The 27078-nt window shown below is 33.5% G+C and overlaps 1 protein-coding gene across 4 annotated transcripts in view; it reads left to right on the forward strand.

Moving 5' to 3' along the window:
* The window catches only part of CSMD3 (CUB and Sushi multiple domains 3), a 756594-nt gene that overhangs the window by 554472 nt on the left and 175044 nt on the right, over positions 1–27078 (forward strand). For all 4 annotated transcript variants that reach the window (XM_030011520.2, XM_030011521.2, XM_030011522.2 and 1 more), the window contains one exon: positions 20336–20452. In XM_030011520.2, the coding sequence (XP_029867380.1) occupies positions 20336–20452 (117 nt within the window). The remainder of the gene's footprint in view (positions 1–20335; positions 20453–27078) is intronic.

The following is a 27078-nucleotide window of genomic DNA, read 5'->3' on the forward strand; positions in this document are numbered from 1 at the left end:
TGATTTTTATTTAGGATAGGTAGGTAAAGACAAGGTTGAATTTCTAGGTTATCTAATTTACATTTCTTAAAAATGCTCAAGTATGTTAAACAATAAGAACTGGCATGTGATGGTCTATTTTATACATGTAAGAATCAAAGCTTTTTTTGTGTTTATAATATTTTGGATGTAAAGATTTTGATCAAAACAGCTGGAGCTTTCATTGACATTTTTGTCCCATTCTGCATTTTTGGAGTACAAATGCAGAATGCTTGATTACATTCCCAAATCCTCAACTATCATATATAAGCAATTAAAAAGAAGATATTGGAAGGCACAAAACAGTTTTTAGAAGCCTAACATTCATTAACTTCCATCTTTGGTATTTAACATTTTCATCTTTATTAGAAAAGCAACCAAACAAAATACATTTCTAGGCAAAACTGCTTGTTTATAATAGAACAGATTGAATGCATATCTAAAATGTAACTGAAAACAGGATCAGACGTTATTACAGGGATACTGTAGATGGATAGTAGTAACTGTATTTTGGGTTGGCTACAGTTACTGCTCATTATTTTTTGCTAAAAATACATATATTTAAGCCCTTTTAATTATTTAATGAATTTAATGTGCCAGGCTGATATTTGCTTTTGCAGATCTCTACAGGAGGCTTGTTCCTCAATGTGATTGGTTTGCTTTAAAATAATGTGTCATCTGTGGCAGAGAATTAAGTCTGCAGTAAATACATTGTCTTCATACTTTGGAGGTGCTAGAGGATTGAATGAGATAGTAGAAGAGAAGCAGAGATACAGTGAGGATACAAAGCCAGGGTGGCTTTTAATCACTAAAGAAGAATTCTTGCAAAATCTGAAATTAATTCTCAGTAGTCCAATGTCTATCTTTCTCATGTTAGGAAAAGGCCTCTGCCAGAATCTCTGAGGATGATGTGAGTTTAAATGGTTGGTATTCATGGTATAAAGAGTGGAACGAAGGGATTGAGAGAGTTACTGTGCACTGTAGTGCCAAGACCGACATTAGTCAGCATTCCATTAAGGTAATAAAAGTACTAAAGGCATTAAAACATGTGGAAGAGGTGACATAGGTGGTGCTGCAATTGTAGTCATCCATTTACTTCCTCCAATTAGGATTGTGTTTTGAATACGTAAAATGTTACTTAAATACTAGGTACTTTGAAAAGTTAGTTCTTAATAGTCAGAAAAGGCAGTTGAAGGGCTTTTGAAGAAAATATAAAAGATTTTATTTTATTGTGACTGAAACTTCTTCTGAGTACTAAATTTTTATTCCCAAGCTTCCACTGCCCATTTTTTATAAATATGTGCCCATTGGTTTACCATTCCAGGATTTCCTCCCAGTATAGTCAGTGGAGAGAAACAGGTTTCTTAAAAGGTCACCAAAGAGGATTCAACGAGCTTGTTAGGAAGGTATATTTTTCTGTTTGCATCTGGACTGCATGAACAGGATTTACATGCTTGCATGCTTAGCCGGGTGTGACTTCAAGCAGCAACATAGGAAATACTATATATATAGTGAAATATCTGAATACACTGTGTGGAAGCAATACTGCTTGAGATTAAAGCATACAACAAACACTGTTTTGGAGGGATTGTACTTTTTGTGTGTATGTGTAAAAATTAAGACTTAGAAGGTTCCTGAGAAAGTAAAAGAGTAGGCACCTAGGTCTGAGTATACCTCAACCTATAAATCTCACACTAGACACTTTTCTGTATGAACACACTCATTACTCCTCCTCTATGGAAAGGAGACCATTGTACACCAAAAACTATCAAGTCAAAAAGCCAAAAAGAGAAAAGCTAAATTCCACATAGTGGATTTAGCAGTAATTAGGTAGAGATTTGGTTATCAATATATACTTCTTGGAGAGAGTGGGCTCATTTTTCCTACAATAAGCTGCTGTTTACTGTAAAATACACAAATGGTTTGGGAAATAGGGTACAAAAAGATCTTTCTATATGGCTATACAGATAGCTGGTATTTTGCCGAAAACCCCACAGTTCTTGGAAAACGTGATTAAGTTAAAATCTCAGCTCTTCTTAAAGCTGTTCTTCTATTCACATCAGAGTAAGTTTGAAAATGTTACTGGAATGAACTGTGAAGGATAATAAGTCTAAAAAGCTCAGAAAATAATTAAAAATAAATACAGACACATACATATACCCACACCAATCATTACTTTGAGTGTCTGACCTTTTGCATATACATTTGGAATTCATAATATGGCTTTACAATGTCCATTGAATAATAAATGCTGTGTGTAATTATTCCAAGCTTTTCATTTCATTATATTACATTCATTAATGTAATATAATGGTAAATAAAGCATAAGAAATGAAGAATAGTAGTTAATTACAATGATCTCATTAAAATCAGCTGGCAGAGAATCCTAATTTCCAAGGCATTTAAGGGATTAGTTAAACAGAGTGCACCGTAAAACCAGGTGCTTCATCTTCTGTTGAACTAAATCTGCTGCCAATTTTTAGAAGCATAGTTTAATGAAGGAAATGTTAGAAAGAAGGAGAAATAGTCCAAGCTACATAAACTTCGATTTTTTTTTAGCCTTAATTTTTTATATTCTTTACTATAAAAAAATGTATCTGAAATTGTGTATATCCAAGCCATAATTTTAAATAGGTCCACTTAGACACCACTGTTAATTTGAATAAACATCATGAATAAGCAAGGAAAATATAACAGGGAACTTTTGTATTATTGAGAATAGCATACAGTTTCTAATGTATTTGGCAATAAAAGCATAAAGAAAACACATTAAAACGCAGAATAAAGTATGTTTTTTTGATTTAGAGTATTAAAACATGACATTTATTTTTTGTTTTGAATATGTAAATTTTCCTGTGGAAGATTGAAAAACATTATTATTCCTTACAAAAATGGTTATTCCATCATGTATTTTGAGGTGGAGAGAAAAACAGCTTTTGGCACTAGTTTAATTAAATGTATGCTTGTTTCTGTATTAAGTGGTAACATCATAGGTACACATTTTTCTTTGAAGATCTTTTAGAACATACAAGGTGGCTGCTGGGTATTGTCTTCTTAGAAGGAAAAAATATCCTTACCATTTATTCACACAGATAAGCAAATATTTATTTTCCGAAGACTGCAAGACACTGAAGTAGGATAGGATTATGTAGTATCAGTCAGTCAGTCAGTCAATTAATAAATAACTGGAATTAAAGAAACTAATCCAGTCATCTGCACTGACTATACCTGCTAAATATGCATGTTTCTAACTTAACCTCAGGCAGCAGTCTGAAGGTCCTCGCTCTTGTCTTAATAAGACTTCAGTAACCCAGTCAAGTGGAAGAAGATTTATTGGGTGGGATTAGTTGGTGGTTACATGTATAAGACTCCTATTTCATTCTTTGCACAAGTTGTGTCATCTTCACATTGACTATCACAGTGGGGACTAGGGGAGGGTTCTGTGGAATAGAAAAACCTACAATTAAGAGACTGCATTGTTTTAAAATGGAATTCAGTTTTCTTTCCTTTCTTCACTAGGCTACACATAGAAGTTAGTCAATCTACTATAGGAGTGGTAAGCAAGATCATCATCCAGTTTAAAGAGGATAGCAGCCTCTTTTAAGTTCTCACGTTTCTTGATGTTTCACTCAGAAGCTGCATGTATAGCAGCTTTTTTCTGATCTCACACTCTCTTGAAGGAACAGTATCTTCCACAACAAAACTTCACTTCTAGTTTTTAGGTTCACTAAAGGTTCACTGGAACCTTTTCATTATATAATTCTTTTCTATATCCTGATGTGCAGCTGTGTGCTAACAGAAGTTAATATAATGAAACACAACTCTAACACACATTTGTGTACTCCACCTACCACAGAAGTTGTTTTGTTGTTATGAATTTAAAAGGTTACATTTCCTTCCCTGTAGTACTGTACTTCATTTTATATTTTTCTATTGTTTTGATAATCAGTTACTAACTAAGTTGGTAGTTTAAAGCTTTACTTATGTAGCATGCCAGGAAATACACTGGTTTGGTTCATGGGTGAATTTTTAATAAGAGATATATTCAGACATTAAGCTATATTTAGAGTTACAGTTGAGAGCGCATATAAGTAACTGAAGGTCAGAGAACACTACAGTGATATTTTAATTATCCTCAGTTCAAATATTAGTGATTCAGTTAACATCTTTTTATTTCAGCATTAAGATAAAAGTATCAAATGAACAGAGAAACAGCTGGCCTAAAGCAGAGCAGATTTTCTCAATGAGAGTAAATGTGACAATAATGTGCTCAGAATGTATCCAAAGAGTCCGTAATGCACTCAAATTGGACACCCTGGGAGGAGGGGAAGAGAAAAAAACTGAAAGTAATTTTTGGCTTTGTATGGGGAACTAAAACAAACTGAGGAAGCTCATTGAAATGAATTTGAAGACAACAGCAAAAAGCTAAGTATTTACTGGTGACCTGGAAATCATGTAGAAATACCATCTTAGAGTCTCACCAATCAAAAGCAAAATCTAAAAGGATCACCAAAAGAGGTGGTGAAACAACACAGTCAAGGAATCTAGCAGAAATTAAAAACTGTATTCCAGGAAAAGGAAATCATGTTCAAAAGAGGGTAGTAGAAAGTGTGGCCAACAGATTTTTGAGAAACAACTTAAAAACATGTGAACCTAATCTAACCACTAATATACTTTTTAAAAGATGAGAAAAGTAGGAAACTTATTAAAGTGTCAACAGAAGTTCAAGGCCAAAAATACATTCAAGGACAATGTTACTGCAGAAGAGCTAAGTAAATTATGTGTTGTGTTATGTTATGTTATGTTATGTTACGTTATGTTACTGAGGTAACCAGAGAAGTCCTGCATTACAACCATTCCTTTGGCTCTAAGGAACTGTGTCAAAATGGAAGCAGTTATAGAAGAGATGTTAAAGAAAATCAATAAACAGAACCATAGCAAGTTGCTAGGATGAGACAGTCTTTTCTGTGTAGTTCCGAAAGAGCCTAGATATGAAGTGTTTGAAGTACAAATGTTGACCTTAAGGTTAAGTTAGCCTTTCTATCAAAGTAGTGGAAGGCAATGAACATGTCAAAAATCTTCCATGATGAGCAACTGGCCAATTCCCACAGTTAGAAAATTGGTAGATTATAAAAAAGAACAAAACTAGGAGATGTATGGTTAAATGTGTTGAAGAAAAATCAGTATAACTTTTGAGGAGGACTGTGGAGCTTAACGGGAAGTCTGAGAGCTCAACAAGCTTATGAATGAAATTAACAACAGTTGATACCATATCATTGAATTTTTAAAAACTTTTGACAGAGTTCCACCCAGAAAGGCTATTTTTTGAGGGAAATGTAAGACAATGTGTTAGGATTAATATTTGATTACAGGATAAAATTGAAAGTTGTTGGTGTGATAGTGGGTTTTAGTTATTTAAAAAAAGAAAAAAGTTATTACAGTAAAGGAAGGTTACCACAAAGATCCCACACATATTTGTGTTGGGAGTTGTGCCATCCAATACAACTTCACATAAAATTGAGATGACAAAGTTCACAGATATCACAAAATTATATTGCATAAGCAAATCTAGAGTCAAATGCACAAAGATTAATCCATAATACTGTGTGACTAGGGAGTAAAATGTGCATCAATTTCACTTTTGTTAAGTGCAGGATAAATGCTCGTAGAAGAAATAACCCTGAGTATAGGCATGTGATGATAGACAATTAGCTTTTAGTAGTTAGGTAAATTACCTTGAAATCATTATGGCTAGTCCTTTGCAGATTAGTAAAATTCTAGCAGTATTATATGTAAAGATTTTTTTTTTCCTCATAGAGTATCCTAACCCATGAGACATATTCTGATGAGTCAGTGTTAACACTAGAATAAATAAATGTAACAGGAAAGTAGTGTTTGCTTCTTGCCTTCAGATTTTATTTCTCGGAGCTCAGAGTTCAAGGAAAAATAAAATTGTAATTCTCAAATGTAATCTTTATTACAAGGAAATAAAACAGTGTTAGATTGCTGAGAAATGCAATTAAAAATACTTCTAAACAGCTGAAACAAAGTGCCTTAAATCTACCTTTCTGATACTGAGAAATAGATCTGTACCTTACGCCTTCTTCAACTTGGTGATTTGAAATGCAGCAAATAAGATTCTCTGGGTTGCTGACCACTAGAGAATCCCAGGGATACAAGTGAAGAACATGTGAAGGTATTCCAGACACACAAAACCCAGCAACCTTGCTTTGTTTTTGTCTTATGGCATCCCTAAGGATTAAGACCTTCCTTGATTAACATAATTCAAATACTATTAAAAATCTTAGCAAAAAAAAGGTGCTATGTCTCCTCTTCTTCAGAGAGTAGATACTTGTTTTTTGTGTACTTGGTTTTAACAGAATTATCAAAGATACTTGTAATTAAATATTTAATTGTGGACAGTTTGACTTCCATAGACTAGTCCTGGGCCTGTTCAGAAGGGAAGGCTGTTAACTAAAGATGTGCACTACTAATTTCTTTCAATGTACTCTAAACAGGATAGTGATTTTCTGACTTTTGCTTCATGTGGGTAACATACATAGTCCCCTGCATTTCAGTCTAGCAACTCAGCTGAATTTAGAATGTTGTTATAGTTATGCAGCTAAAAACTACAGTCACTACTCAGGACAAAAATCATATTATCATATTATGTTTAATGACTGTTTTTCTTAAACTAAACAAACATACCAAATATTAGATTTGACAGGGCTCAAAAGGAAATAGTTCCTTTCTAGGTTTTTAAACCATTTCTAACCAGTACAGTTCATCGCAAGTCTGTCACTTGTAACATACTGAATTAATTTTATATTTAAAATACAAGGAATCAAAAGGAAGGTTAAGGAAATCAAAAGGTAGGTTAAGTAAAAGAAGATTTTAGGTACCCCAGAAATTATTTGAAGATGGACTAAAAATTTTGTAAAATATCTTTATGGATATATCGGACATAGACAGGTTGTTCATCTAAATGTGTGTTCACACTTGCAAGATCATGTTACTGGTGTTGACAAAATCAGCTGTGAAAGAAAGGTGTTCTTTGGAGCCTGATGAAAACTGTGAAGCTGGAGTCTTTCCAAGTTTTGTTGTCATCGCTGTATACACTTGGAATAGAAACTGTCAGGACTGTGTCGTTTTAAACCATGGCCTCCCTCTTTTTCATATATTTCTTTTTCTCCTTCTCGTTCCTAGTCTTTCTGCTGTCCTAGACATTTGCTTTCCTTATGTGTACCCAAAGCTTGACTTGCAATGGATATGCATAAAACATTAGAAATTAGAAATGTAGTTGTTGTAATCTTGCTTTAAATACAATCAATCATTCAAGAATTAGCAAGAGATACAGTATAATCAGAAAGTAGCTACACATAAAAGATGTAAACAGTATGCATGGGTATTCTTTAGCTCAGCCAAGAAGTAAGATTTTGAGATTTTAACGCTGGTGAAATTCTGTGCTTCATGTTATGCATTATTGATAAAAATGGCCATTCTTAGCCTTATATAAGTCTGTAACCAGTGGTTGAAATGTCTTAATATGTGCTGACATGTCACACTGTCATTCAAAATCAAATAGAGACATTACTGGTAATGTCAGAGTAATGTAACTGGCTTTTACAGAAGTGGTATTCCTTTTGTGTGTAGAACCACTTTCACCAGGTATAGCAAAAGCAGTCTAGATTAAATTAGAGAGTTCTGTGGGTATTTTTATTTTTATTTTTTTGTCTGTTTGCTTGTTTTAAAGGCCAATCTTGTATTATTATTTTATTTTATATTTTTAATTCGTACTTGTGCTTATAACTGTTCATTCCGTAGACCAGTTATTTTGACTATTGTTTATTTTACTATTAGCAGTTGTTTCTTACCCTGTTTTTCTTTCCTGTGTTTCAGGAGTTGGGTCCTTGTTCCTCACTTTCTGGGATGAATTAATTAATTTTGTTTGCTTCTAATGTAAATGTGATCATACTTATGGATTGTATATGGTTTGGGGTTTTTTTTCTTTTTTTTTTTCCTCTCTCTCATGTGTGCCTTTTTTTAGTCTGATACTTCTTCAACATCTTGATTAGCAGCTGTAAACTAGAGCTCTCCAGAGTGGGAATAATAGAATGTGGTTTTCCCTCTGCTGGTCATAGAGAGTGCCTAGATGACTAGACAGCTGTGCATTAGAAACCTAGAATTAAGAAACATGAATCTGTGGCCACATCTACAGTAATCTTAAAAGACATTTCTCTTGCCATTTGAGAAAGACAGGCACTTGCGCATGTCTATCCCGAATACTACAAGGTGAGATGAATCATCCTCTGGGGAAATCTATTTCTTTTTAACTTAATTCCTTTACGTATATGTATCTAAAACCAGCAATGCTTTGCTGCTGTTGTTTGCTTGAATTAATTGCATTTCGGTATATTTCTTTTTCGCTCAGTTGTATTATTAAATTATCATATTTAATTTGCTACTGCTTTGAGAATGACCCGATATAAACTTTGAATTAACTCAGATATTTCAGTAGTTGAATTGAGGTGGCTGTTCTTACTGTTTGTATTTTAATGTATTTTTCCCTTTAAACCACAGAGCTGTGTTTATTAGAATTAATATTGGTTTGGGTCTACCATGGCATTTTATTCTCTAGGAAACTTACTAGTTTGGCTTTTTTCTCTTAAGAACAGTTTGTTATAGCAAACTGGTATTTACTTCCTAGGTATCAATCCACTGGTAAATTTAATTACCCACAAGTCCAGTTGAAAATTGGAAGGGGAAATCATTTAAGGAAGGGAGTTTGAAAAGTGGGGACTGCTATCTTCTTAAAATTAATTTAGAAGTCTGTGTTGCAAACATAAACAGCAATGATGGCAAAGCAAGCTGAGATTGAGCAGATTACAGTGACTTTAGTTAATTTATCATTAGCTGTCAGATCTCAAATTTAAATTAAATTCATTAACAGTTACTGTAATTTCCTTTCAAACTGCCAATGCGTGCACACACTCAAAATATTGAAAATCACTTGGAAACCTAAGGAATTTTAGGGTTTCATTCTAATATTGTAATAATATTATCAGATAATTGAAGAAAAAGCTTTTCTTTGTAGCAGCTGTGATTCACTGTTAGTGCTAGAAAACTCGTTTGGGTAAAGGCACGTTCTAGAGACATGCAAATGGACAGCATAAAACAACATCAAGGATTTTTGGATGGGTAATATACTCATTACAGCCTCCACCCCTAAAATAGTGAAAGTCTTATCAAAACAAGGTTCAGGAGATGATACCACTTGCCAGCTCTCTAGTAGTAAGTAGATTCTTGTTTCTGTGCAGTTCTAAATGAATTCATGAAGTTAGTGAGTTCTAAGAAACCTCACATTTTGTAGGTTTCTTCTTCTGCGTAATGAAAAGATGTTTTAAGTATGTCTTTCTTCGCTAAGGTTATGGAACAAAAAATATTCTCAGTGAGACCTTAACTGCATTGTCTATCAAATGATTTAGAAGCAGTCATCATGCTCTTCATTGCATAATAGGAATGATTCTTTCTTAAACCAAATAAATAATGAAATATAATTTAAATATAAAGAGTGTACAGGTGAATAAACAAAAAATACAGAATCCATATGGCTTCCAAAAAAAGGGGAAAAAAAAAAGTTTCTTGATGGGAAGGGATCATTATTTCTTGTGAAGAGATCTGTAAATCCTTACACATCTTTCATTCATACTTTCTCTTGAGTCAATGTCTCAATTCTGCTATTGTAGCTAAAAATGTGTTAAGCTTTGTTAATCTCTGATTTATTTTTACTTCTACACATCTGTCACATAATGCTCTTTTCCTCTTGCTATCTAAATAGACTTGAAAGACTCTGAAATTATCTACCCCAGAAGACTATTACTGCAAATTTTCTTTTCTCTTATTTTTTATTCATTTATTATGTTGGTGGATAGTTTTAAAATGATTGTTTGTTTTCCTCTGGAAGTTACTTAAATATCATGCAGCTTTGCTGCAGATGGTTGACTTGAAAAGCATTTTAAAATTTTTATTTAGTTACTGGTTTTCAGCTGTGGAAGCTATAACTCTAGTGTGCTCTTTCAAAGGAATTAACCTGGGTTGAGGCACAAGCTGACTGTAAAGACCTATTCCACCTCCAGTTGTTACGAGCAGAGACTGTTTCACTACAAAGACTTCTATTCTAGCACAAAATACTTTAGACAACATTTTCTCTTATTAGATGGCTCCATTCTCAGAGCCTGATAGTTTAACTCCATTTTATTGGCAAAGAGAAAATAAAACATTAGTTAAATGAAGGAACGACAACCTTATTCTGTGAGTGTTTCTGAAGTGAGCCAGACTCCTGGAAATGTATCTCATGGAGTTGTAGTGCATTTATCAACTGGAGCCAGAGATCTCTAGTGCAGTGAAAAACATGAAAGAGTGGAGGCACCTCACCATCCTCCAGCTTGCCTGGGAACACTAAGCCAGAGAGACCTCAGATCCCGTCCCTTGTTCCAGAGGCAAGCAACATTAAAAAAAGTCTTTGCCTCTTGCAGAAAGGCAATGTGATCACTCAGTCAGGCCTTCATAAGCTGCATACACTTCCTTCAAAAGTTAAGAAGAAAAAATTAGTGCATTAAACATCACTTGTCTAGAAGACTATACCACACTGGAAATTAATTTATACCACTACTAAATGTTGTTATTTTTCTTACAGAAAGCTATTTGTTGCACTATTAGAAAAATGAAGAATTGTCTGCAGTTTAGTTATTTTAGATTCAAAATTTGCTAGCACATCTGTTAAACAGGGATTTAACAAGACACGTAATTTCAGCCAAATTTCAGTCAGGTTAATTTTTTACTTTTATCAATAAATTATTAATACATTAAACATATTTATTTAATACCTGGTTATGCTCAATTACTAGATATTTTGACATCTACATGCCACAGGCTTTGATAATAAATAATTCCTGATGTGTAGCTCTACCCTGTCATGTAGAAAGGGGAAACCTTATATAGAATAAGATTTGGGGTTATAAAAACTGGGACTCTCACTTTTCAAGTTTTCTTTAATCTTCTCTCTAGTACTTCGACAATTTAAATAAAAGCACATGATTTTGCTTTTATCCTTCTGTACTCTACTGCCCATCTAAAATGGACATGGATTAACTCAGCCAGGACAGGAAGAGAAATATGTCTAATTTCCTGCTAATTGCATTAGTTCAGAAAAATATAGGAAAAAGAAATAAGGAAGCAATAATTTTGCAAATATATGATATTTTGGCTATTTGGATAACAGCCAATATTATGAAGGAGCCATCAGCTGTGATCACATTCCACAGCAGAAAAAATGTAGGATTTCGACCTTCTGCCACATATCAGTTCATATCAGAGAATTCATTTCAGACTTTCCATGCATGTGGATAAAATGAGTAAATTTAGTAAACTAATTTTAAGCAACACATGATTTCAGTACATAAGAAAACTGTATAGAACTTCTTAAAATTGTGTGCACCAGAGTTCATAAGAAAAAAAGGAATATAATTGGAATCTAATAATCATTAATCATTAAATTGAGAGCAAACATTGTTTCTAAAATTAGGCTAAACCACTTGTCCTTTGTATTTTTTTTCCCCAAATGTAAAAGTGTATCTCATATTCAGCTGTATAAAATCTGCTTCTCATACTTTCGGAAAGACATTTAGTTTTGTTTTAAAGATTTCAAGGAATGGAAACTGAAGACACAAAGTTATCTGGATTTGGGTTTGGTTTTGTTGGTTTTAGAGTTAAAATTGATGAACTGTTAAATAAATCTACATAGAAATAATTTGATTGTGTGATTAATTGCATTTTATATATTTATATATACTTTATGTATAAAATAACAAAAGCACAAGCTGAAAGTTTGCTTTAGCTTCTGCTAAATTTTCTTTTGTTTCTTTTTATTGAAAAGAAAGAGGTACTACCCTCTTGAAATGTCCTCCTTAAAATGTATCAGATTGTCTTTCTCTGCTAAATTACACAGATTTTGAGATCCTTGGTTCTCTCCTTATAAGGCGTATTTTCTTGATTATACATCTTCCAGAAAATTTCCAAATTTTTTATAATCCAACTTTATGATAGTTTTTTAATTTTGGAAAAAATTGCCTTTTAGGCATTCTCCCATTTTGTACTTCTTTATTCATAACCTTTTTTTCTTTATGACTTTTACCTTTCAACATGAAATACTATCCTTCCTCTTCTAGAAAAAAATAAAACAGCCATAACACTATAACAGTTCAGTTGTTTGTGGTTTTAGCATTGCCAGCACCAAGAAGGTGGAAAGTAGCCCTTTCTTGTGCTACAGTCAATTAATAGATACATAACCAATTATAAAAAGGTGAAGTAGTGTCTCTTGTCTGCTTGGATATACTTAAGCCATTATGATAGATATTTATATATAGTCGTCTTCTTCCAGGAATCACCAAAGAATTCATTAACTTCCCAAAAGTAGTTATGAGAATATCTAAAATTAATTAATTTTACTAAAATTGCTGCAGTTATTTCTTGTCCTATCATTTATGGACAAAGAGAAAAATTCATTTCTCTAATCTTCACAATCATAGAATCATAGAATCATAGAAGCATTTAGGTTGGAAAAGACCCTCAAGATCATCGAGTCCAACCATCAACCATGCCCACTAAACCATGTCCTGAAGTACCCCATCTACTTGCTTTTTGAATACCTCCAGGGATGGTGACTCAACCACTTCCCTGGGCAGCCTATTCCAATGTCTGACAACCCTCTCAGTAAAGACATTTTTCCTAATATCTAACCTAAATCTCCCTTGCCTCAACTTGAGGCCATTTCCTCTCATCCTAAATCTACCACATCTTCAAAAAGTGATCAGTCTGCCCATGGTCTCATTCTTCTCTTTTGGAGACTAAACAAAACCAATTATTTCAAAATTTCCTGCTAGATCATAATAGAGCCTCCTCCTTTTGGTTTTTTTTTTTTTTTTTTTTTCTTTAATGCCAAAAACTAGATATGATGTTCTTGCTGATACTTTACTGCTTTTGAATGGAGCAGAAGTGTTTCCTTCTATGTTTAATACATGAAAGCCTGGCTTAGAGGTGTCTTTGTCTACAGCAATGTTGTATTGAAACTCACAATTGATATTTGATCTGTTAAGTTTTCTGCAATGTCTAGCTAGTTGCTTGTGATTTTGCATTTCTACATTTCCTAATTTTTTTTTTTTTTTTTTAAGTTCCTACTTAGAATTTCTCTGGTTTGGTGGTTGGCTTCATTGGTTGGGGTTTTTTTGTAATGTCATCATTTGTCCAGTTTCTGTTAATGATTCAGGCCCAGCTTTGATAAGTTTCTGAATTCCTAAGAGGATTTTGCCAGCTTCTGCTGGCCTCTGTTTTAACTAACCATTTTCAAATACTATTAACATATATTGGCCTGAGCTGCTTTCTCATTTTTAAAATCAATTTTGATTGCCATAATTAAATTGTGTTGTGAAGACTGAAGAGACAGTCATATGGACAGTATGAAAAGCTTCCATATTCTTTATGATATTATTTTCTTTGGTACTGCTTTCCAGCTGTATGATGGTGCACTCTCTCTATATATATTTGTTGGTGTCTTTTTATTTCTAATATATTTCTATATTTCCAAACAGCAACTAAATATATATTTCCATATTAGATTGTCTTTTCCATATTCATTGTATTGTCACAACAATTTTAGGTGCTTCATCACATTCACATTTGCTTTGATATCCACAATGAATCTATCTGTAATTTGGAAGTTTGGAAGAAATTTGACTAACATTTTTATCTGTTAAGATTTCGTTTGCATGATTTTAAAAATTATTTTATTTCCTGGTGGTGATATATCAGTCACTACCTGTATATTAGTCTTGACTTAACCACTACAAGAAAACATTACAGCTGAAAATCTCATTGTTTGGATTAAAAAGGATGAATAGAATTACATTGTATTATATCAGACTAGGATAAACAGCAATCAGTGATTTAATATATGTGCTGGTTTTGGCTAGGATGGAGTTAATTTTCTTCATAGTAACTAGTGTGGGCTATGGTTTGGATTTGTGCTGAAAACAGTGTTGATAACACAAGGATGTTTTAGTTACTGCTGAGCAGTGCTTACACAGAGCCAAGGCCTTTTCTGCTTCTCACCCCACCCCACCAGCGAGTAGGCTGGGGGTGCACAAGAAGCTGGGAGGGGACACAGCTGGGACAGCTGACCCCAACTGACCAAACGGACATTCCAGACCATGTGATGTCATGCTCAGCAATAAAACTAGGGGGGGAGGTTGGCTGGGGAGGCTGCTGCTCAGGGACTGGCTGGGCATCGGTTGTTTGGTGGTGAGCAATTGTTTTCATTTGCATCACTTATCTTTTTGGGGGCTTATTTCTCTCTCTTTGTTGTTTTCCTTTTCACTACATTATTATTATTATTAATAATAATAATAATAATTTTATTTCAATTATGAAACTGTTCTTACGTCAACCTGCAATTTTCTTCACTTTTACCCTTCCAATTCTCTTCCCCCCATCCTGCTTGGGGGGGGGGGTGAGTGAGTGAGTGGCTGTGTGGTGTTTAGTTGCCAGCTGGGGTTACACCATGACAATATATTAAATTATAAAAACTTACATCATGTTACCAAATAATTCTTTTTCTTATCCTACTCATTTAGTCCAACTAATAATACATATCCTAATCTGGATTTTGAAACAGTGGCCCATTAGATAAAAAGTCAGTATCCCATCAGTAGTTCTTCAAAGCATATCTTTCCTCCTTTTGCAGAGTTTATGCACTGTTGTTCTTCATTTTTTATTGTCTTTGTAGCTGTGTAATCAAATTTATCTGCATGACATAAAGCCATATTGTTCCATTCATTTTTAAGCAGTATCCCCCATTGATTCCACTGAGGAATGCTGCTTAAAAACGGATGGTGCAATATGGCACTTAAATCTTGCAATTACAATTACATTCTATTAGATTTTATCTGTAGGGGCTAGAAAGTAGGTACTCTGAAAGCAGTAGTAGGAATTAAAAGCTTCAGAAAAAAATATCTGGTAGCAAAAATACTCATTTCTTCAAAAGATGAAGAGTTTTGAGATTGATTCTCATACTTATGTAGTCCGTTCTATTGTAGTCATTTTTTTTATTGAAGTTTTTCCTTGTGGGTTCTTTCTTTTGGTTAAACTGCAAAGGCATGATGGAAGACATATGAGCAATAAGCACATGGCAGGGGCTTTTAACCCTGTAATGTTTTGCTGGAGCTATAGAAAATTTTACTTTGTAGCGGTAGTTAAGTGCAGATTACAGGGATCTGTAGTTCTGCTGTGTGATTTTGCCTCTCTGCGGTGATAATTTACGTTTGTTTTACAACTAGCGTATGCTGAAATCTGAGAAAAGGTGTCACTGCTGATGGTAATGCATTTTATATTGTATTCTATATTTACTAATGCATTGCCATAAAGAGGTAGGATTTAGTTCTTTGACAAAGGTGCATGAATACTAATGATCAAGATGGGTAATCTTCCAGATAAAAAAGCTTACCAATTTAACATGCAGAGTGGGTGATACTTCATTGTTGTTATGATAGGGCTTTTTCAAGGGCTGCAGAGAGTGCTGTTTTACAAGACAAGATACCATTACAGTAAATTCAGCACACACAGAAAAGGAACTTTTTGCCATTAATGCTTAATAATGTTTCAAGGAAACAGTGGGCAATGCATCAACACACTGATTCTTATCACATTCTTACCACAATCAATCAAGTCCCTTTCTCTCCTATTAGTGTTCTATTGCTGATCCTGGAAAGCAGGACAAGGACAACATACTAAGTAGTATTATGTCAGTGAATAAACTAAAGCAGAAATAAATACAGAAAGTGATACGGTATTTCAGAGGCTAAGAAAACATTATTAAAAAATACTGGAATACTATTGGAGAATTACATTAGACAATATCATTTGCCTTTTGAACTTTTTTTTGGTTGATTGGTTGGTTGGTTGGTTTTATTCTGCAGGATTTTTTTCATTCCTAGGGAAATGGTCCTCAGCATTTGTTGCTTTTTTTGTGTTACGTAACACAGGTTACATTTGTATGTGTGATGGGTCTGTTAGAATTTTTACTGTAGGTAGACCTTTCAATGCACAGCATAATAATTAGACGTGTTGATTTTCACAACCTTTCAGTTTTTAACTTTGTAGTTATTAGGAAATGAAATAAATCACTGCACTGTAAAACTGATGCAAAGGACTTGAGAGTTACATAGTGAAAGTCAATGGGTAGCATTGTGGTAGTGGAATTATATCCAACCGAATAACTCAATACTAGATATTTTCCAGGGGCAAAAATATGTTTTATTTTTGTATTAAATTAATATCTTTATTTCACTGTAGCTATGGTTCCATGTCCATCTTTGATTTCTGAATAATGATATTTAGTGATGGTCAGGGTAGAATCTCCCCTTTCTGAAACTTCTGGCTTTTTAAAGTAAGCATTTCCCAAAGGTTAAGGAAGGAAATATAATCAATATGAACTCTATGGGTTTACTAAAATATCAAATAAACTGCTTCCTCCTTGATACATTCAGAAAGGTCTTGGAGGGCAGTCTTGCTGCTATAAGGACTACATGATTTACCACCTAATGATTTATGAAGTTAAACATTTTTTCAGATTGCAAAGGTCAACTCTGTGCTTACATCTTGATTCAGCTTTCCTTTATACTATTTGGTTTTGAGACCCAGGAATGTGAATTCTTGTGAGGATAAAGAGTCATTGTAGCAGCAGTTGGAAAACAGTGGGAGAGACCATAAGGGAGAAGGTAAACTCAGGGCAGGGTGAAAAAGTCCAGAACAAGAACACCAAGTGAAAGAAATTACTATGAAATACTCAATGCAAGTATTTTGTTGTTGCTGCAAATTAAACTTTACATATATCAGAGTGACAGATAGTTCATCTCTAAATCCAAACTACGCTGAGCACTTTGTAACATAGGCTGCAGACAACTCTTTTGAGAGACTTTGCACCTAAAGGAGCCCAGCTGGAAATCCTGCTTCCAGCCTTGTACTATGTCTCTTGTCCTCTTATGTGACCAGATATGTGCCCACTATATAACCAGTACAGATGGATGTTGCTTTCGTGGGATTCAATGTGTGGGAAAAACGTTTAGATGTTGCAGACAATGTGACATATAAACATTTTAATTAATATAAATTATAAAAAGAAAATGGCATTATCTTCACCTTTTAGGGACACTGAAGTTATTTTTAACAGACTTTAGTATTAATGAGAACTCTCCAATTTTTGAAGATGCTAAATTGTATTTTGTATTATATTTTTAATTTTCAAAAATTTCTGGGTTTAATCACTTTTAGAAATCTGTGTGCATTTATCAGTGAAATTATGTTGTGTAATTATTTTTACACCAGCTGTGATAATACTACCTTTCAAATATTGTGAAATATTTTGGCTAGATGTATACATAGTTAAACAATAATTCTACCTCAGACAATCAAGAACACTTTGAAACACTAGCTTCCTTAAATTCTTGTGTATGACAAACATAATTAGTTTCTCTGTTTTCCTAGCTTTAAAAAAACGTCATGGTGACATCACTTCGATATTACAATACGTTATTGATATTATACAGTATTACAATATCAACAGATCAACAGTGTTACATGTGTAGTAAAGATACAACTAAAAAGTCACAGTTGATTTTAGATATGCAACTATTAATATAAATAATTTGTAGTGTAAGACATTGCACTGAAGTGAATAAAAACTTGTAAAATTTGCAGTAAATTTGATTTTTATTTTTTTGAAAAACAGTGCATGTTAAATTAAATGAATTTATGGAAAAATGTATGTTTTTTAAAAGAAACTTGGGGCTTTTTTTATTTTGTTCTGTTTTAAGCATACTAGTAGTTTTGTAAAATCACAAATACCTTGCTTAGCTGCATAACTTGTAGGAATAAAAAAGAATAGGGGTATAAAAAATCTGGACATTTTAAGTAATGGTCCACTATATGCTGAGTACTATATATATAGCTATTAATTTAAGTATTGCTATTTTGTGCTATTACTTCAGGTTTTATTAAATATTAAGAGTGAAATTCTGTCCTTTTTGGTGTCAATGGCATTGACTTCAGTGGAATCATAATTTTACCCTGAATTTGCACATTATTGTATATCTGCTGATTAGGGAAGTATAATAATGATATGAATGTTGGAGTGGAATGGTATTATTGGTCTTTGTTGCAGTAACTCATTTATTCAACTCACAAACAGTAAAGAAGGAAATGGGGTTAGGGAGAAGTAATAAGCTTTTTGGCAATATTATTTCTCTAGTTTTAGTGCTTTTGTTCCTTATATTCTTCCATATTCTCTTCTTTTTCATCCAAAATCTGGAATAGAAAATCTTGAGTACTTACGAGCTGGTAAGAAGATCTGTTTTCATCAAAAATATTTACCACATTCAGCCAGTGAAGGGTTTTCTAGTTTGTGTTTTTCAAATAACTCAAGGCAGATAAGTCCCGGGATGTGAGGCTCAGCCAAGACTATTGCTTCTTGGCAAAAAGTACCAATAATTCTATTATCTAAATACGTTTTCACAAGAAAGCATGAATTTCCAATATTTCACATGACGGTGGGTTGAGGGAAGACACTGAGATTATTCTTCAGCCATAGAGAACCCTTTTCCTTGTAGCCTTAGGGCTTACTCTGTATCTCAGAGTGGGTGTCTATCAGTAAATCTGTACTGAGCGTCGCCAAGACTATGTTCTGTTCCAGGTCCTGACTGATTTGCTAATCTGTAATACATGTGCCACATCTACCACATGCATACACACATGCACAAACAAAAGTCAAGATCCTTCTGTTGACCTCTTTCAAATACCATGACTTTTACGCTAGCCCATTAAATCATTTACAGATTGTATATGCAGACTGGAGCAATAGGTACCATCTGCTCCTATTTCAGGTACACAGTCTGTCAAACTCTGCACCTACACCATACTGAAAGGAACCCGTGTTAATGCAAATTACAGAAATCCATGCTCAAAGCAACAAGGCCTGAAGTTGCTAGCATTAAAAGATGTGTTCTTTTCGTGGTATACCCTACGTACATTTTGTGTGAATTAACTAAAAGTAGTCTTAAAACACAGGATTTGTAGCTACACTAATAAATAGCTTGTATTTAGTATGACAAGAAATGAGGTGATATCTTCTGAAATAATAGTAAGAAAACCATCTTTTTCTTATTTAATATAATTCAGAAGATATTAATGTTTTGAGAGCATACCACAAAAACCAGATTTTTTTGTTTACCAGATGAAACATTGAGTAGTACTTGTTTTAGAAAGTCACTTAGGTTTTAACAGAGGAAACAAATTTGTTAAATAGACATGTTAACATTAAACTCATTAAAAAATGTTTTACAGTCCAAAGTGTTTAGAAAAAATATTCTAAACAGGTGCCATAATCTTGACAATAGATTAAACTACTAAATTACAAAGTGTGTATGAGAAGCAGGTAATAGACATAGGAAAACAGTAACACATATGACTGTTTCATATAAATGCACCTGAACATCTGATGAACAAAAGGCAGAAAAAGCACTGTTTCTTGCTTGACAATTCTGAATAATGCCAAATGCTAACTTCTATTGTTAACCTCAGAAAAAATACACTGTTGTAGTAAATAGCATTGTTATTTATCTACTATTTTATCAAGTATTATAGCTATTAAAGGTAGAATAAACATGATGTTTGTGTGATAAAGAAAAGTGTTTGCTTATAATTTTATATATATAATGTTATAAATAATTGAGATATGAATAAGTGCTACATCATGTTCAGTCAAGGAATTGTGACTTTCTTATTTCAGTAGTTCTATCCATTATTTTGAATTATGAGTCTATTGGCATGAGTAAGAATTTACTAGTGTGCAGAAGGGCTGCATAATATATGCTTTTATCAGAGTATAAAGCATCATACAAATGAATAATAGTTTTGTATGCTGTGAATAATAGCATACTGTGTATAAAGCACATCATTATTTTATTAAGATGGCTGATAAATGGTAAAGAAAACCAATAATTGATCTGGAAACCTCAGAGTGCCATCAATTCTCTTTTGATATATGAGAAAGTTGCGCATACTCAGTACTTCACAGGATATACAAATTTAATCCAGTGTAGAAGTGTGATAAAATCTACTGTAATAGCATATACCAACATACAACAAATCACTTTAAACTGATCTTTTTCTGATATTATGTTATTCAAAACTGATTGTCTTCATTTTCTAGCACCCTGCGGAAGCCGGTCAACAGGCTCTGAAGGCACTGTATTATCACCAAACTACCCCAAGAATTACAGTGTTGGTCACAACTGTGTTTACTCTATCACTGTTCCTAAGGAATTTGGTGAGTAGATCTGGTCTCATTCATATGTTTTTTTTGCTTGGATATTTTAAACAACTCTGGATGATTTGTATGATTGCTTTTATCTTAAACATATTAATGTGAAAAAACTGTTTTAAACAGATATTTCTGTTTATACTTTTTATCATTTTTATAGTGCAATATTTTCTCAAAATGCTTGTATTTAACATTATCTTTTGAAATTACTGTTCATTTATTTTTGTCTCACTGTGACAACCAACATGTAACTTAGAATATTGCTGTGATGGGAGCCAAATATATTAGTGGTACCAGTTAAGGTTTCTTTTCACCCAGGGTCATGTGCCAAGGCTATAGAAAGTGTAGCGTAGCTCCAGTAAGTCCACGTAAGCAGGGGAAGCAATGTTTGTCTTAAATGTTTGGTAATACTGCTCTCATAATCCTTGGCTTCTCTGCATGATGAGGCAATGGCATAGTCTTTCCTGAGGAATGGAATTAGAGCAGCATGCATCTGTCTGGTTTTTGTAGATTCCCAGGTCCTCCATCAAAACTTCACTCCCATCCTAACATTTTTTCTGATGACTAGATGAATCTCTTAAAGATATCTTCTGTCCCACAAAAAGACAGGACTTTTACAGCACTGTTTTGTCTCTCTGGATTTATTAATTATTTTATCTCACTTTATTATTAAACAATGCCTATGATGACAGCTGATAGTTTGTTGTTCAGTTCGACTCCTTGGTAAGCAGTATGCCACATACTGAATATCATTTATTCTTTAAATATCCATGCTTCAGATTTATGCTTGGATAAGTAGGACTTTATTTTGATCCACTGCTCACATTTCAGTTAGTCAAATAACAGGTGCCTGGGGATGGGGATGGGTATTTATTAATCTTCCTTCATGTTGATTCTGCAAACATTTTATCCAAATTAAAGACAATGCTTGAACTGCTGTGTATCCATCTGCCATACTCATGATGACTGAACTCACTTAATATCCAATTAATTTGTTCTTAAGTATAGCATAGAAGTGCATCAGCTACTACAAATTAAACAGGTGTTTAAAAGTATTGTCTTCTAAGCCATGGGAATCTCTACTTATTCCTCTAGAACGTTCAGAAAAAATTAAACACATTTGCACAATTCTTGATTTATTTCTAGGTGTTAACAATCAAATGCTTTTGACCTGGCTAATTTGTTCTAGATAAACTGGAAAGATTATGTCCTCCCATTTCCATCAAATCTGATACTTCTTAGTTTATGACACAGATGTCAACATGTAAAGAGTTAAAATTACTACAATAAAGGATTTAAAATGTTAATGCTCTGTACTTCATATCTTTGACATTCTGGATGGAAATGTACTTTTGTAATTTCTGCAAATAAAGAGAATTCCCCAAACAAGACATGGAAATGGGGAAAAATCCCTCTGCTCTGCATAGTTACTTGGAATAATTTGACAAATACTCATTTTCTTTACATGCTAAGCATGTTAAGAGCAGTATTAAGGAATTCTGTTTGACCCTTTCACAGTGCTTATACAAAAAAAGAATAATGCTGATACTATGAAGGAAAATCATGGTTTAGACATGATTAATCCTGCCATCCAAGGATTCAGGAATATGTTGGGGATATGATTATGACAGAGTATCTTTCATTTCTCTCAAGCTCTTTGGCTGTCCCACCTCGGGATAGACCTTTACTCTTTTTCTTGTGTTTAAACAGCATATTTTGGCAATTATGCCAGGTACCTGTAGAACATGTCTAGAAGTATTTAATCCATTTTTGTGAATACAGAAAACAAGAATTCTTGTGTGTTGAAAGGTAAAAAACATATCTGGCAGTAGCCATTCAAACACGAGGATGACATGACACGTTGAATAGGCCAAAACAAGTATTTCCATTTTAACTGGTTTTTTTCAATGATACTCCTATGGTAATAGGAAGCAGAATTCCTTGCACTCAAAAGCTCAGATTTTAAAATATGAGTCTTTGTTTGAATTATACAGTGGTGTATTTTTTTTGGTAAACTATTAATATGGGTATTTTTCTGACCCATGCTCTTTTTTTAACCTATCGTTACTAAAATCATTCCAGGAACAACCATTAAGAAAGTCAAAGTAATTTTGACAACCGATTTAACCTAAGTTTTCTACACTCAAGATAATTATTTGTCTCCGTCTGAAATTTTAAAGATTTATGTGATGAATGTGTTTTTTCTAATAGCTTTCATCTCTATCTCATCACAATATATTCAAGTACAGTTGCAGAGAAGGATAGCCATAAATTTTAATGCTGAGCTCTTTAAGATCAGTTTTAGGAAATTATTACCTGTAACTCTATTATTTTGGGTCCTGATAGAAGACATTGCATTAAGAAAAGTGTCTTCACTTGCAGTGCTTGATATTGATTGTGTAGGGATCACTCACTGACAAGATGGTTCCCCCCAAAATGCTGGCCTCTGTGAATAAAGACACCAGATTTCATCTTGAATTCACCTGCTAATGTGCATTATTACATGTAGATTTGTCAGAGATTATTCACAGCAACAAAGAGTTGAAACAAGCTTGTTGGAGAATGAAGGGGTACTCCAGCAAAGCTGCTGACAATAAAATAATTTAAAGTCATTTTCCTAAAGAAAACAGCAAAACCTCTTCTTCCATAATCTTCCCTATGGCTCCAACTTGCAACGTGATACATAGCATTCAAATATTTGCTGAATGGAACCTCTTGAGGAACTATTTTGGCATCTAATACAGTATATAAGATGTTATAATAGACCACGGGTTAAAAAAAAAGCTAAAACCAGGTCAATATAGAAAAAAACACAAACAATGGAAGACCATATTCAGTGTGTGGAAGGGAACTCATTGGCCTGGATTAGTTTTTGATGGAGTGAAAAGAAAAGCTATTTCATGTGCAGCTTTTCAGTTTCTCAAGCCCAAAATTATGTGGAAAAGTCATTGCAGTGTTGACTTTTTTTCAATGTTTCATTATTCTGTCATGCAGAATCATAGTTGCAATATTTCATACCATGACAGGTTTAAGCTAGAAGATAAATGATTCACAAAAGCACACAGTATGCCACAGGCAAAATCTTTTGTAAACATGGAAGGCTCATCTTCTTTGACAATCTCCCACTGATATTTTAAAATGGTGTAATGATCATTAATTGCTCAACACTGAAATCCAGCACTGGTTACAATTAAGATGCAGATGTTTAAGATTTTATTTTGTTTTCCTGATGCACATGAATTAATTTGCATGCTTTGCTCTGCATAACGGTGTCGTCTATACTTCCATTCAATTTAATATTCTTAACAGTAAAATAAATTTTGTATCAACTTGCCTCAGCAAATGGCTTTCATTTCTGTTAGAGCAAAAAGATAGATTGGATATACACAGTAAGGTACATAAGTGTGGTTTATGAGCTATGCTATCAGAAAATTAAGTATCGATTCTCAGTGGCCATCAAAAAGTATGAAATGTAAATCGGAGCTCTTTTTTCTTACAAAGAAGCTAAAAAGCATGTATATAATTGGGGAAATGTCTAGTTTCCATGGAGACTGTACATTTGCTTTACATGTACAGCAAGATATAATATTAAAAAAATGACAAGCACTTTATTGATAAGCATGACATTTTGTGACAAGATTTCTTAGAATTTTAGCAATGAAGGTGGACCCAGTTTGCTTACTGTAAACAGGGAAGTTAAAATCCACTATTCTCTTCAATTCCTGAATAACTGGCTTGTATTCACAGACACCTTTCTATCATACAGTTATACCATTTTCAGCTTTTCCTTGTGTCTTTTCTTGAATTTCTATGTTATGAGATAGCCCTGAATTATTGTAAATAAGCAACAGAGAGAAGAAACAAATAGAGCCAAACAGCAGGGGTTTAGGAGGAGGAGTAGGATGATGATGATGATGATGATGATTATTATTATCTTTGAAAGAGTAATTTTTTGCAAATACTGGAAGGTACATGTACAACTTTTATTCTGCCAGTGAAGACACACATTGAGAAAACAATATTGTCAACATGTGTTTTCTGTTAGACAGCTCACTGCATCTAGAATTGTTAGACAGCTTAAAAGCTGTGTCACACTAGAGTTATTTCAGTACTGTTTGATTTGATTTCAAACTCAGTTTACATTTGGAAAGAAAAAAAGATAGGCAAGGACAGATCATAAGTAGCAGAGTGTCCCAAATGACAACCTCACATCAAGAAGGAGTAAGAACCAAATGGTATTTATGATAATACTTAGCTGTGTTAAAGTAAAACATTTGCTTTTAATAACTTGAATCCATCATCTCTGCTGTGTACATCTTACTTTCATTTAAGAAATGTGGCAGACATGTATGGACTGACATTTTTAGAATGTGGAGGTTTTAACTCTCCATCTTAAATTAAAATGGATGGGAATGTCTGGCTGAATATCTAGCTTTAGTATTTTAACCTAATATTTAACCTAATGAACTAAGCAATTATTGAATTAAGCAATACTTGGCTGAATGGGAGGTTCAGATGATAGAGGATGATCTGAAATATCAAAATGCTACCATAGGCAGGAATCTTATTCTTTTTCTTACCATGTTTTCATATAAGCAGCCACTTCAAAGTCAGTGGGACTGCACTGTCCAAACAATGATTACTTGTCAGCAAAATGGAGTGAAACCACAAAGACTGCTCCAAATGCTTGTATGCCCAATTCTATAAAGGCTCAGAATACTAATGTCAGGAGAAAGGGACAATGGTTCAGCTTGTACCATGTATTTTATAGAAAGTAAGTCAGCCCACCTTTCCAAGCAAATAGGTGTGTATACATGTAATTTAACCCTTTGGTGGAATATGTTTCCTCTTGTTTTAGTTAGGTACCTAACTATGGACATTGGATATCTAGTCTAAGCCATTCAGATGTTTGCTTTAATCAACAAAGAGAGATACATATTCCTATGGCATAATTTGTCCAATCTAAAACATCTATCTGCAATTTTTGGAAGGAGTTAAATTCTTTGTAGTGTAAAATAAACAGCACAGCTTCCTTTTGTCATATTTGTTCTGGCAGCTATCGTGGGTTAAATGAATTAGAGAACATTGCTGCTAGCGTAATCTACATCCATCCAGTAGTCACGTTGCACACACATAGCTTCATGATTTTATCTTGTGAGTATATGGTAAGGCTGGCAATTTCAGATATGTTTCAGTTAGCAGCCATTAGGGGCTTGAGCTCAGATGATTCAAAGTCAAGCTTTACTTAGTGATTCCTCATCCTCAAATCTTTGAAATCTGATACTGGACGCGAACGAAATCTGTGTCTTATTATTAAGTGTATATTAAACAATAACATCCCTGCTTGTTTAAATGTTGTTAGATCACATACTCAAGAAGAATTTCAGGTGATGGACTGCATTATGTTAGATATTCTACAGGAACAGGAAGCCATGGCTTATAGCCTGTCTACACAATGAATACGTAATGGGTTTATATTGCCATCTGGAAAAAGAAAATGAAAGGCAGGATTAGTTATATGCTGGAAATATTTATTTTTTTTTTTTAGCAAGTATTAAGTATTTTATTCTCCAGAATAAAAAAAAAAATGCACCTTAAAGTGCTACTTAAAATATAAATATTTTCAGAGTTTTGTATAAAATGAATTATAGTGCAAGAATTTAGGTTACATATGTAAACTAGGAAATTATTTTCCCATTGATGTAAAAATTTCTTTCTTTGAAGAACATTTTGCAAGTTTTAACAAGGTGGTGCCAAGGATTTTTATTTTTCGTTGTATTTCAAACACAGAGCAATAATACTAACTACTTAATTCAGATATGAATAGGCTAGCACTGATATATTGTATAGTGAAGATATCTGGTAGATGATAGTGAATATACTCTTTATCATACTGTTAAGTACACATGAATTACTGTGCTACCTGCTCGCCATAAAATAGCTAGAGATCGCAGTCTAAGATTTTGGGAGAATAGAGGTGAGCGTTAGTTGTAAAACTATTAACTCCTGGTTTGCTTTTCTAATTCAAGGCCAAGTTCCTGTCATTCAGATGCTGACTATATAATTTAAAGAAGGACCAGAAGGTCATTTCACATCACTTTCCACTTATCTATCAATCTCCTAGGTTTATGAGAGGAAGGACTGGCAGGTTTTATATACGCAAACTCACAGCTGGGGAGTATTTCATTCATTGGTTCAGTGCTTAACATGCTTGCCAAGTGAGCAGATGCCAATGAAAAAGTCACCATAGGGTGACTTTTAAAGGAGTTCAAACTATTCAATGTATTTTTGAAATAAAATTTCAAGAGATTTACTATTTTAGTTGCTTAATATGATTTGAAGTCACTTTCTTAATGTTGCTTTTAGATTTTTTCAATAAAAATGATTAGTTTTGGCTCAAATATTAATGATGTTTTTTGAATATAATAATGACTAATTTAATACAGACCACTAAATAGCTTAAGCTATTGAGTTTGACTATAAAGATATGGCAACAGTATAGCTGTCTTTTTAATAGCCTAATAACAAAGTGGAATGATGGTGAGACCACATCTGTGGTCTTCGAAGAAATTTATGGCTTCACAATAAGTAAAATAATTTGACTATAATGCCAATGAATTGATGAAAGATTT

This window comes from Aquila chrysaetos, chromosome 4, assembly GCF_900496995.4.
Source record: "Aquila chrysaetos chrysaetos chromosome 4, bAquChr1.4, whole genome shotgun sequence".
NCBI classification, from domain to species: domain Eukaryota; kingdom Metazoa; phylum Chordata; class Aves; order Accipitriformes; family Accipitridae; genus Aquila; species Aquila chrysaetos.